Below are 14,056 nucleotides of genomic sequence, written 5' to 3'. Positions count from 1 at the left end.
AGTGTAAAATAACCATATAGGTATGCAAAGGAGAAAAATTCCCGCATTTTTCTGGGAAAATTTACATATATACCACGCAATTCTTATGGGTTTTACATATCAAATGCAACGGTTCTACTACTTCGGGGAAGAGGAAATGAGCAGACAGAAGAGGAAACGAAGAAGTCAAGAAGAGGAAAAGAGCAGTCGGGCAGCAGATCAGAAGGAAGAGGAAGCGAGGGGGGTTGGAAGCCAAACAGACAAATTTATCCTATAAATCAATGCAGGTGCTTTAGGGTGTGTGATCAGAGAGCAGAGAAAGGAAGGAGTAGCACGTTGTCTTACCAAAAGAAGGGAGGCAAGAGCTTTTTGCTCAAGGGAAGAAGACGATCGCAGCGTTTCTTGTTGCATTGAGCCACGATATCAACCGAGAGGGAGCCAAAACCAAAAATTTCATGAGGTGCAATGCCAGAGGAAACAAGGAGCAAAAATAAAATGATAATAGTTTATTTAAAAATAAGAAATTAAATTTTATATCATATTTTAAGATTTTGATTTTAGAAGAATAGACGTCAAGACATAGCAAATTAGTTGGCATCGAGGTGGGTACTCATATTTTTAAATTATAACATTGTTTTGATATCTCTTCTAACTCAGTTTTATGGGTTGTTAATTATGTTTGCTTAATGCAATTGCCTGTTATATTATTAAATTTTATCGGACATTTCAATGCAAATGCTTATAATCTCATAATATAAAATAATCAATCATTACACTTGAGTTATATGGAATTATAAATGATATGATTTGAATCGATTGCTTGTATGTGCATGATTGGCTATGATGGAGCCACCCCTTGATAATACTAATGAGGGAACACTAATGTACACGTGCACATAAATAGAAAATGATGTTGATATTGAAGTACTTTAAGTGGTACAATTTTTAGACGGTGCTCATGTGATGTTTGTATAGATATAAAATGATATTAGCGTGATATTGATATAAACTCCTTGAATAGTATGCTAAATATTTATACTGATTTATAAAGAAGCTTAAGTGACATGCATATTCTTCTTCTTTTTCCTTGTATCATTGTACTTTAAGAGTATGTGTATTCACTGATTTGTTTAGCTTGTTATTATTTTAAACTAACTTTTCAAATAAATTATAAGTGATTAAAAGATGAGTGTGAGAAGAAAATGTTTATAGAAGACACGAACAACCATCAACGATGTAATTTTAACTATACTGCTTTAATTTAATTTAATTAGTGGTTCTGTCATCTGTTAAATTACATATTAATATAAAAAATTCAATTCACACAGTCCGACCATCTGTACCCGTTTTGGTTAATTCCAAACCTCGGGCCAAGTCGTGACATCAAATACCTAAAATTTAATATTTATACCTATAACACTTTGTTGTCATGAACTTATGCATAAAAAGGTATTTCATTTTATAATTGTGATATTTTCTATATAATACTAAGATTTTGAGTGTTATAAATATAAATACATAAGAATTGTGTGTGGTATGTAAGTAAATTTTGAGTGGTATATACATAAGATTTTGAGTGCCTTTTTGTTTACCAAATTGAGATTCTGGGAATGATGTATTTGCTGCTACCCATGATACACGAGTGGTATCCATAAGTTGTCTGCAAATATAAAGTATTTTCCATCAAATTCGATGCAGAAAATATTGACGGGATAAAATAAAATCCCAAACCATTCAACTATATATTAAAAAAAAAAATAGAGATAATTATATGCATGGTACTTGAAACATTGCTATTTACAAAATTAGCACCCAAGTAATTTTTTGAACTGCCAAACCGATGAATTTACACGACACGATCGAACTATTGAGAATTTGATTAAAATGAAAATTATGGATTGGAGTTTTAACGTGAATTTTGATGATTGGGAAATTGTAAAAAGGATGAAATAGGGTGCTTTTTTTGTAAATAGCAATGTTTTGAGTGCTGTGTGTAATCACCTCAATTAAGTTTGTAGACATACAACAATCGCTTACCAATATCAAGAAGAAATACGCGATCTCAAATGCATTTTGGAAGAGGATCAGATGGATCAAGAAGAGGACAATTTGAGGGCGATGGAACCAGAAGTGGTTATCTGAAGGTTTGACAACCAAATCTCCTTCAATGGCTGTGTTTTTTTCCGCAACCTCATGAGCCAACTGAGTGATTATATGCTCCAATTTGGTACCAACAGTGAACAGAAGCTGCGAGCACATAAAGGTTACAGAACATAGCAGCCAACAAAATACAAAGAAATTTAGATATAGATGTCTTTTTTGCAGTAGAAATTACGTAAAATTTGCTGGCACAATGTGAAAATGTAGAAAATTGTAGATCAACCCTGTAATTTACATTATTTCCCCTGGCTTTTACTTCGCCATCATGTAGATGTAGGAATTAAAAGCTACGAGTAGGTTTTGCAGGTATTTGAAGATGAGAATTAGCTTTGTTTAATAACCATGTAAATGAGGAAAAAATGGAAGTTAAAATGGTTTATAAGACTCAACAAGTTCACAAAAAAAAAAAAGAAAAAGACAAATGGGTGAGGCCAAAAGCTCATTAAGCAGCGAAAACATAGCTGAGCTTTAGAGAGCTTGTAGAGGATCCTTTAATTTTAACCCGGTAAACCTGGAAATGCAGACTGATAATCTCTCACTGATGATTCAAAAAGTTGTCATGATCTATCAATCAATGAGTCTAATCTTACCTTGGACGATTTATCTTGGACGATTGAACTGCTGATGCCAAAATTCTCACTCACAAATAGGGAGAGTGCAAAATCAGACTCATTATAGTGGATCCAAAAAATTGACGCCCCAACCCCCCTCAAATGAATGAGTAGTTTTATTTTAGGGGGCATTCACAAAAATATCACACAATTCTTGATATTTACATATCCCACACCTAAACTTCCATATTTACATAGATAGCACTCAAATCTTTAATATCACATTAACAATGGCATCATTACCACTTTTAAAAGTGAAATAAACCTTTTCATGCATAGGTTAAGTGTTATGCATGTAAATATGAAAGTTTAAGTGTGAGATATGTAAATACACCAAGGATTGTGTTACATATTCAAATTTTCCTTTATTCAAGGTTCCCAGATCAAATTTTTAAAAGTAGATAAAATAGTAGATACGACACTACTAAATTAAATTGGTAATGATAAATTTATGAGAGAGAGAGAGAGAGCACGCAAAACTAGATGCATTAAATTCTTTTCATCCTCTAATTTCATATTCCTATTTGTACAACCGTTCAAAATTTGATTCCCCTACTCATCCCCCCATGTGGATTACGACTCAACTATCTGCTATTGTGCTAGCTATAGAATGAATTGTTTGAACCCAATGTGCCATATATTTGGCTGTCATGTTCTTAAACCTCTAAACTACAGTTAGCCATGCTAGTCACATTAGGTCTTTTCCATCCAATGGGATGCGCCTTTTAACATATTGTCATCCTACTCTGCTAATAAAACTCCTTGAATGGTGTGGCCTTTCAGCGTTCTGGCATTGATAGAACCAAGACAATGTAACAATGAAACGTTGATCAGTTGATGATCCATCCCTAACCATTCCACCCACTTATAAATAAAACTTCAACCATCAGTCCATAGCACAATGGTATTCTTAATTGAGAGATTTCTCGAGCATCTAGCTTAGGATGAAATTAATTATAGAGTTTGTTACCACAGAAAACATCAATCCCTTACAATTTTTTTAAAAAAAACTTGGGCGAGAGCAAAAAAAATCTCGAGAAATTCTATAGAGTGCTTTGGAAATTTCAAGCTGAACAGCTGCTCTCTCAAATCTCCAAATAAGAGACTAAGAAAACAGACTGCACTACAAGCTCATTCAAAGTCTGCAAACAGGAAATATCAACTTCATTTATTCAACAGCATGAATAAATTAAAGCTATAAAATATTTATTGTTTATATGAATATATATCTGATCCTACCCAATATAAAGAAAGAATCAAAGTTATTCGGTAATTTTTTATTTAAGCAACAAATCCTTTAAATCAAGGTTCTCCTTGAGGCAATGCTGATCATCATACTATTCTTCATTTCATCGATCCCGCTTTCCAAAGGCTTTGAATTTTGGATTCCCCTCCATAGATCCTTCTTTCTTTGGGTGTGACAATTGGTGCAGCCTTTTGGAGGCTTTGAACTCTTAATATTTTCAGCTTGTGTTGGTTTAGTGCTTGGTGCCCTCTTGGAGTCTTCCATTTTTGTATCATATGTTGTTCGTGGTTTATATCAAAAACTTAATAATAAGATAAGAGAATGGGGAATAGAGAAGAGTAGAGAGTTAAAAAAATCAACTATATGCTCAAGAGGCAACAATATAGCAGGGTGGTGTTGAACCATTGGCTATCCCTAAGATCCTCTAGTTATAGATAGAAATTGGCCTTGAACTCTACAAGAAAAACAATAGAGTAAGTTATACATATAAAAATATGATAAATGTATAGTCTAAGATAGACTTGGACTTGAGCCACTAATTGGTCGTTGGACTTGGAGAAGTCACTAGCTCTTCCAGTAGTAGTGGTCGAGTAGCCCTCCAAACACAGGTGACTGTCTAAGTCGAGTTAGTATAATGAGTCCCTCGGTAGAACTGGGTGATTTCTTTAAGAGCTTAGTGGATATAGTCCCAAAATTGGTTAGCCCCAAACCTAACAGGTAGTTGCCTTGACTCAGCTTCGTGAATCCTTCAGGTACCTGACTAGCTAGTCCTCTGGTGATCTCCTTTCTGGATCAAACTAACAGATCTGTCTTGAGCTCGGCCCGGTGCTTTTGTCCCAAGCTTAGGCTTGTCAAACTCCTATACCGCAAGTGTGTTTCCATGCCTTCGCCTTGAACAAGTCAGCCTCAAGATAAATATTCTAGATCTAAAAAGTAATTCTTTACTATCTGCATATATATTATCCTCACTGATTTATCAGAATCAACCTACCTTTTTTTTCACCATTTTCTCTGAAATATTTCAGAGACCAAGGTCATGTGAGACACATTTTGACCATGTGATATGTCACATAGACAGGCTTACATCTAACCAATATGTAGTAAAACAAAATAAATATTTCAAACATTACAAGCACGTTCCTCAGTTTCCTAAACCTAAAAATAATCTCTAACCTGAAACTCATGTAGATATTTAAATAAAAAAAAAACAATCAAACTTCCTACATCTGCTACTTCTTCAGATGTATATTCAATCAGTTGCTCATTATCTTAGCTTCAATAGTTTGATTTTTCCTTTTTCAAGTCCTCTAAATTATTGGTTATGCCGATATATCTAATTTAGCACTTATGAAATGTTCAATGACTCGAATGTATATGACTCAGAATGTATCAACCAAAATCTTTGATTTTTTTGGTGAGTGATTCTATGGCTCTAATAAACAGAATCGATTTCAGAGGCACAGAAATTCATTTTTCTTCTCATTTTTATAAGGTTTGGGCTATTTGTTTTTATTTGGTTTATTCCAACATGTTTTAACAAAATTACAAATTTTATATGAAAAAAACCTTAGTAATGATAGTTATGGAAAGGGAATCATTTGCAACTTAAAAGTTAAAAGTGCATAAAACAGTAAATAAATTGAAATCAGGTCTTAAACAAGCCTAAACTTCAAAACCATGAATAGATAAAACCTAATTTACCCTATTTTACAATTTACAACACCATTGCATATAACAACATGAAATTTCAATAAAAAACCAAAAGGTTTAAAGTTTAAATATCATAAAAAATATTTACCATATACTTACAATCAAAGGAATGAAGGATATCCAGAAATATGCATGCCACCCTGTACAAACAAATGGCAAATTCAGTGAGAATGCAGGTAGAACAATAAGTTCAGATATGCAGATTTGCTTTGAAATAAAGACAGTAACCCAAAAGACAAGGAGTTGCCATCTCTTCATCAATTTACTTATTAAATTAAGCACGTCAATATATAAATAGTAATAAATAATTTTTTAAAAAAATTAAAAACGTCAATATGTCAAGTTGACAAAAGTTCTAACCCTATTATCATGTAAAATTGTAAGATTCTCAACCGCTCCAGGATCTAGCTCATAAGATATTCTGCGTGCTAAACCATCTATAATTGGCACTAATGTAGATAACACTGTTCATCCACCAGTTTTAAAAGAAAATAACCAGCTCTAGAATCAGTTGTGGAATCACAAGGTGGCTAAGAGATGCACTAGCCACCATTAAATTTTTACCGAACTCCTTAATATTATATAATACGCTAAAAAGTTTACCCCATAAAATTAAATACTCTATAATAATTCAATATTAACTATATTTCTAATTAAACAATAATATTTATAATAGTTTTAAAATTGGTTGAAGTAGATGAACGATTTAAACTTAAATACTTGCACCCATTAATCATTGATTTCATCAACCCTCTCCTTAAGTTCTGATTCTATTTATAATATTAAAGGGTGGGTTTCTTTTAATAGTTTGTTCCTCTGAAAGAAATATATGATAATCAAATCACCTAAAAGTTTTTATATAACGCTTTAATTGGGTGGTGTTGTTTGGATGCTTAATTTAAATTAGAACAAATGCAAAAATAAATTAAGTTAATACATAAAGGGTAAACTCAACATATGATATATGTATGTATGTGTATATATATATATATATATACACATACATATATATATATTTGTATATAGAAAAAGCCCAAGGGCTAATATATTAAAGCGGAAAGTATACAAAAAGGTTGTATGAGAGGGCCTAAAAGAAAGTCCAACTCAAACAATACAACACACACAAGCTCAAATAAAGAAAGATACATAAAGGTAAAACAAAAAAACAAAAAGCCACCAAAGGGCAAGTGCTAGGGAAGTCCAGCCCTCCCTCTGCCCCTAGTCTTCGGAAGTGAGCCGGCTAACAAACTGGTAATGTGAGTACCATTGCCCGGAGTAATCAAAGTATCATCCATTAGATCCTGAGCTCAAGTAGGTCTCCATTCTTCTTCTTCCTCCTGGATGTGTAGACCTGTCATTCATCATCCGATGATTGACTCATCTGATCAGTAGATTCTAAAGTTGACCGGACAGGTGTGAGATGTTGCACATCATGATCCCTATGAGCCTGAGTAATATTAATATCTTGCTCGACATCTTGCTCGAGTTGATGAGGCGGTAGTGAAACAGTAGAAGTATTGCCTATCTTGCTCGAGTTTATGAGGCGGTAGTGAAACAGTAGAAATATTGCCACCTGTAATATCTGTGATAGGTTCTAGGACATGTGGGGTCTGAAGAATGTCCCTCTCACCCATGATGGGAGGTTCTAAAGATAGGGGAGCTACAACATTGTGTGGGGACTGAATGATTGTCATATTGCCTGCGAGAATAGTGACATCTTCATGGATCTTCATGGGTATCCTTTTGTATTTGTACTTGGAGCTGATCAGGACATGATGAATTCATTGCCTCTGGTGGAGCATTGTGTTTTTTTGATCTGAGGAGAGGGTGTAGATGGTGGCATTGAAAATTGGAGTGGTCGAACATACGACATTTTGAACAATACGAATGAAAAGACTCAATCACTACCTTTTGTTAATATTCATGGTGTTGTGTGTCCAACCAAATTTTCTTAGAAGTGGATGAAATAATGTCTTTTTCAACTAGTATTCTGGCTTCAGATGAACAAAAAAGATTGAAGGTAGCAATATCCGTTTTGAGTGGCTTACCATAAGCTGAGGCAATAAAGTACAACACTTTTTGAGTAAAGTAATGAAATTTCAGACCAGGGAGACAAATCCAAATCAGAATGATTGGTGGTTCCGTCTGTGGGTCAAAATCCACTTACCATTTCAAAATCTTCATTGCTTTGTTATCAATCCATATTAACTTTCTCGCAAATAAGCATGTGTAATCCTCTTCATTATTTAGTCGTATAAGAATGTTGCTTTCATCTAACAGTCTAATTTTTCAATCCCCAACAAGGTGCATAAACTCAAATTCCCTACGAATTAGCTCCATTTTGGGATGACTATACAAAAATTTCCCAACCAAATTCAGTCGACAGAAGGAAGCAAGTTAAATACATTCAACTTCAGTAAAAAAGATGACAAACTTCTCATTCTTCCTACTAGGTTTTTTGATGTCCTCTGCTCACTCAAACAAAGGAGTGAAAGAGCATGATTTAGGTGTACCGAAGGCGTGGACAGCCGCAAGGGCAGCAACATATCATCTGGCCGAAGCCATCCCCAATAAAGGGAGGAGCGACGTTAAGAATGGTGAAGACAACAAAGCAGAGAGCAACCTCCGAAACCAGAAGAAGCAAACCGGAAGCCCCTGCAACAGCTCGAGCCCGAGGACTGACCTGCTCAAAACAGCAGTTTCAGATTGCGTAGGAAGCTGGAAGGCGCTGCGACCAGTACCGAGCGTGACAAGTGATCCTGACGCAGCAAACGACACACAAGCAATACCGCACGAGCCACGACAGACGACACACTTCGACAGCGGTGACAGAAGTGAAAACGACAGAAATGGTAAAATCGAAAGAGCAAAGCTTGATCGACGAAGAGCTGCAGTGGAGTAATATATAATTTTTTTATAAATAGATTTTTAATACCTTATATAAATAATAAGCATGAATTCAAACTAAAAAATATTTTTTTAAAAAAAAACTTTAATGAAATAAGTTCAAAACTTGAGTCGCAATCAAACTATTGACTCGGGGTCCGCTTGGGGTGACGGTGCGGTGACAGTGTGACACGGCACAACAGTTGTTTGTTTAGATAAACTGCATTTTGACAGTTTTCTACCGTTGAAATTTGAGTTTTCCCACCGGTCCGGGCTAAGTGTGGTGGCAGCTTTCTAGCTGGGATTCGACTTTTTCAAAAAAAAAAATATAATAGCCGTCTCGTCGTAGCTTTTGAACATCAGATTATTTTTCAACAGTTTTACAGTTGATTTTTAATAAACTGCAGCTGCGCCAAACAGAACATCAAATTAAAATTAAAACTTTTTCCGTCGTAGCTTTTGAACATCATATTATTTTTCAGCAGTTTTACAGTTGATTTTTAATAAGCTGCAGCTGTGCCAAACAGAACATCAAATTAAAATTAAAACTTTTTATTTGAGTTTTGATCTATCACTCAAACTTGACTTAATATCATCGCCATTTACATCTCTACCAATTGGTATAAAAGCATAGACTAAGCTTTGAGAAAGATTTATAATTTTCTATGAAATAATTTGTAGTAAAGAATCATCTAGTAAACCTATTGCACTTCAAATTTTTGCAACGAATGCCACCACTTAAATTTAATTAAATCACATATACTTTCTATCAATACAAGCTTCATATGCACACATCAACAACAACAACACCAAACATTTATCCCACTAAGTGAAATTGGCTATATAAATCCTTTTTCTCAATTGTTTCCTATTGAGCGTCAAGTCCTTTTAGGTTCACCTCTACCCTTCATAACATAGTCAAATCTAAAATATCTACTCTCCTAACTTGGTCATAAGATGATCGACGTTTAATATGTCACAACCCAGGTCCGGAAGGTGGTAAACCCTAACAACACAGGGCATGAAGATATGATTGGAACATGTTTTGTATTTCAAAGAAAAACTTACATTGCAAATAAAAGGATATGTAAATTTTATTAATACTGAAAGTTCAAAACAACTGGACTGAAATAAAAAACTAGCTGAATCAAAACAGAAATGATAGCATAGAACAATTACTCAACAAAAAAAAATACAATAGCTAGAAACAAATACTAAGAGAAATACTCAAAACTGTAAAACTAAAATTGAAAAGCTGGCTGCTATGGAGACGACCCTACATGTGGCTAAATGGAACTTATTATGCAAAAATTAAGAATGAGATTGACAAACTCGACAAATAATAACTATTTATTAAAAGATAAATGACAAGGGGAATGGGGCATGCAATATGAACAAGGAAGAATCACTAGGTGCATATGTAACACTGTAAGACAAACAAAAATGGGGGTAAATATCATATATGCATATTATACGAAAACATGCAATCATTTTCAATCAAGTTTCTTATTATTATGTTTTTTATTTATATTTTTATATTAAATTTTAATAGACACCCTGAAACTGAGAATGTCAAATACTAACCCAAAGAAACTTGGAGATTTTCTGTAGAATCGTCACTCTGTGGGCCCGTTGTCTCGGCTAGCCAAAATCTAACAGGATTATACCGACCTACACACCATCATACATAAGCATGCCAAATTATTTCCACATGTATAACACGTTAAAGTTATAATATTTCATGCAGACTCGTGATATAATGTGTGAATTCACACAAGTGCGGTAAAAGAAAACATCATAGTGCAGGGTTAAATCAAATATCCAGCAATAAATAAAGGCTAACTGTTGACCTCACTTTTGGTTGAGGCATAGTTTCACCTTTTTTTTACAGTCTAGGATCTAGTCATAGGACTTTCCTGTCGACTATTCCTAGAAAACTAGCGAAGGAACTCCCCGTTAGAAATTCCGAGCTTTTCTTCGCTTGACTTGAAGTTCAACATAGTAGTTTTGGCCTCTAGCACCTAGTAGGTGGGGCTACTGTGAAGAAGCTCAAAGAGAATCCCTAAAGAACTGTTGGCCTTAGGATTGGTTGTACGCGTTTACCTGGCATCGTCGCACTCCGCACCGTCTTGTTTAATTGAGCTCGAGCCGAGTTTTTGACGTGATTTGATTCGGGAGCCGAGTTTTTGACGTGATTCGGGTCGCGACGCATTTTTATCCTGATCGCCGACGAGGTTGCCTAAACAACTTCGATTGATGAAACAGACTCGTGATCTTTTTCTAGGATTTTCCCGTGTTTTCTATGATTTTCATCGATTTATCGATTCGTCAGTTTCCTCCTACTTTTCCTGTCATGAGTCTTTAGACGATCATTCTTAAGTTTTCTGGATGATGTTTCTTTTCTTCATTAGCTTTTGTTTATATGATGCATTTCAGTCTGTTTCTTCAAATTTTGTTACTTGTACTCATTGCATCAACTACACCTAAGTAACAACGGATCTCCCAGGTATACAGATTTGTTTTGTGTTTACAGCATGTTACATTCTTGCAGTCACTCTTTTGCTGTCCTTTTACCTTTTCTTTACACCACATGTTGTACTGTTCTTTTTCACTGAATACTCTACTGTTTGTCATGTAATACACACTCTACTGTTATTTCATACACTGTACAACTTCAACCTGTCTTTCGTAAAATGTTTAAGGAAACACAACCATAGGGTCATCTCATAATTAGCCAACCTAGAAAACCTAAACATGTCACGACAATGAGTTTGGAGCTAGCGTTGTGGGTATCACGGTCATCTTCAACAACAGAACATGTCTTCCCCAGCTTACACCGTTCCTAAGAATTAAACAACCAAGTCATAGGATTTCGAGGTTGTTTTCCTAGCGCAACATAAATCCTCACCTCATCTTTAGGCCTTACACAACCATGTTGTGCAATTTATTGTGCAATCTAAGCCCTAACTCGTCTTAGGATTCTGAGGTTGTTGTTCGTCACGACCTAAATCCTCATATCTTCCAGGTTATTTGGGTGATCGTTTCACACAAATGTAAGCCCCAATTAAATAAAATTGGCAGGATAAAATACTTAAATATTTCTCCTGTAAACTGAAGCTAAATGATAGGATTGTTTGGGAAGTCACCAAGGTTCTCCTTCGGATCTGTAACATCTCTTAGTTCTTCTTCCGTTGGATTCTACAATGAATGTTCCAAGTTTGCACCATTCCCATTTGCACATCTCTTTGTCCGATTTCGTTGAAAAGTCCTATCCTTTTGACCTCCTTGAAAATAATTTTTTCTAATTTTTATCGAGAGTATTATTAGGTAACTTCGATCATTTAAGAAGTAATTAACTATAGATGTTTGCCCTTATAGGAAACTTTTTTTACCCCAACTTAATATAAACTCTATTTAATTTTTCATATTAAATACGGGAAATTGTCGACAAATAAAACGGTTTCACAGACCAAACGGACGTCATATATTTCTTAGTTTATTTGATCGAGTCTCGTCCTCAAGACTTGTGCTTATTCTTCCGGATAGATACATGATTTGAGGTATAGTACTCTTTCATTTAAACTATGAAAAATATAAGGTCAGTTTGACGTCATATTTTTCTAAACTTAAATCTATATGTAAATTAAAACGTCCTTCCGAAACGGACGACGGGATCTCGATTCTGGTGACCAACAGCTTCTTACGGGCAACTCCCCCTAACTAAAATAGTGTCGACACCAACATCATTATTGAAATAGCAACGACTGACTTGACAAAACATAATAAATAAATGTGTTTCTACTATAATTAACAAGGAGACAACGCCCTTAATTAGGAATGGTCGTTTATTCTCCAATAAATAACAATTACTTACCTCGAGACGACAATCGCAACCCTTCTACTAATTTGACAGCGTGACGAGCAATCCTATTTGATTTAAATAATTATGAAATTAGCCTTATTTATTTACTATATTAAGTGAACTTAAATTGACCCTTATTATTATTATTTTTACTATTAAATTATTGTTATTTATTAAATTATTATTATCATCATTATATGTATGTGTTTGTGTGAAAGAATGGGTTGGGGTCCCCAACCCACCCTATTGGCTCAACCCCCGCTAGGTCTGAGGGCAACCCGGTGTGCAAATAATTCGAGTACAACCTGGCTTAAGGTGACATTGCTCCACCAGGGGATTCGAACCCGTGACCTGAGGGGACTTACAACCTTCCGAGAGGTTGTTCTACCAACAGGCCACGAAATGCGCACTCATTATATTTGTGTGTGTGTGTATAAATATATATATGTAAGAGGTTATGAATATTAATCTAGAATAATGTCTTGTTTGTGTTGATGGGGAAGAAAGAAAATTTGATTTATAAAGAATATTTTGGGAGATTTACATACATCACACCTATAGCAACAAAATAGCTCAATTAAATCTTATATGCTCCTAAACCACATTTTTCTCTAGTTTGCCATAAATTGGGATTTAACAAACCCGTGGTAAATTAATTTGAGGGATTTAGAGAAATTGAAGTGTGCGAGAGAGAGGAAGGCAAGGGTTACCTTCCTCGACGGTTTCGGGTAGGAACAAAACAAAAGGAAGAAGATGAGGCTTTTCGGGCCTCTATATTCGTGATGTCGTCGTTGTCTTCCTATTTAGCTTCAATACCGAATGTATCACACGGGTTCAGTCACGAAGGCGATGGTTTCGGCCGAACAGGGAAAGCAAGAGGAGAGGGAGGTTGGGATGAGGAGGAGGCGGGATATCGGTGCCCTAACCCACACGTCCGCCCTCCTTAATTAACTGTGAGAGGCGGTGGGGGTCGATCAAATCGGAAAGGAAGCAACATCGAGCGAGAGAAGAAAAATGAAAATGTGAAAATTTGGGAAATCAGCGATCGTGAAGGAAATATCATGAGCAGTAGAAAAGGAAAGAGAAAAAATCGCGTAGAAGAATAAAAAGGTAAGAAAAAAATTCGGGTCTTACATAATGTGACCAAACCATCTAAGGCGGGTCTCTCTAAACTTGCCTGCCACTGGAGCTACTCCAACCCTTTCACGGATATATTCGTCTCACACTTGTATCTAAGTATAAAGCCACTCATCTACCCTAGCATTTTCATCTCCGCAACACTTAATTTTATGCTTCTCTTTTACAGACCAACATTCTGCGCCAAAAAGCATTCAGGTCTCACCACCATCTTATAATTTTTTTCTTAAAGTCTAAGCGGTACTTTTCTATCACACAATAGGCTGTCGGCACAAAAAAGAAAGAAACGTTGTTTGGGAGGGTCGCCCGTAAGAAGCTGTTGGCAGCCGGAATTGAAATCTCATCGTCCGCTTCGGAAGGACGTTTTAATTTACGTATATATATATATGTAATTTTAGAAAAATATGAAATCAAACTGACCTCATATTTTTCGCAGTTTAAATGAAAGAGCACTCTACCTCAAAT

At 35.3% G+C, this 14,056-nt stretch overlaps 1 protein-coding gene across 1 annotated transcript in view; it reads right to left on the bottom strand.

Annotated features, from left to right (window-relative positions):
- Positions 1-14,056, bottom strand: part of LOC110018484 (MLO-like protein 1) — a 52,200-nt gene that overhangs the window by 772 nt on the left and 37,372 nt on the right. The window contains exons 10-12 of the mRNA XM_020715818.1: positions 5,806-5,846; positions 2,017-2,226; positions 1,572-1,639 (exon numbers count right to left, since the gene is read on the bottom strand). Coding sequence (XP_020571477.1) covers positions 1,572-1,639; positions 2,017-2,226; positions 5,806-5,846 — 319 coding nt within the window. The remainder of the gene's footprint in view (positions 1-1,571; positions 1,640-2,016; positions 2,227-5,805; positions 5,847-14,056) is intronic.

Source organism: Phalaenopsis equestris, unplaced genomic scaffold (assembly GCF_001263595.1).
Source record: "Phalaenopsis equestris unplaced genomic scaffold, ASM126359v1 Scaffold000022, whole genome shotgun sequence".
Classification (NCBI taxonomy): domain Eukaryota; kingdom Viridiplantae; phylum Streptophyta; class Magnoliopsida; order Asparagales; family Orchidaceae; genus Phalaenopsis; species Phalaenopsis equestris.
This window is presented reverse-complemented; position numbering and strand designations above follow the sequence as displayed.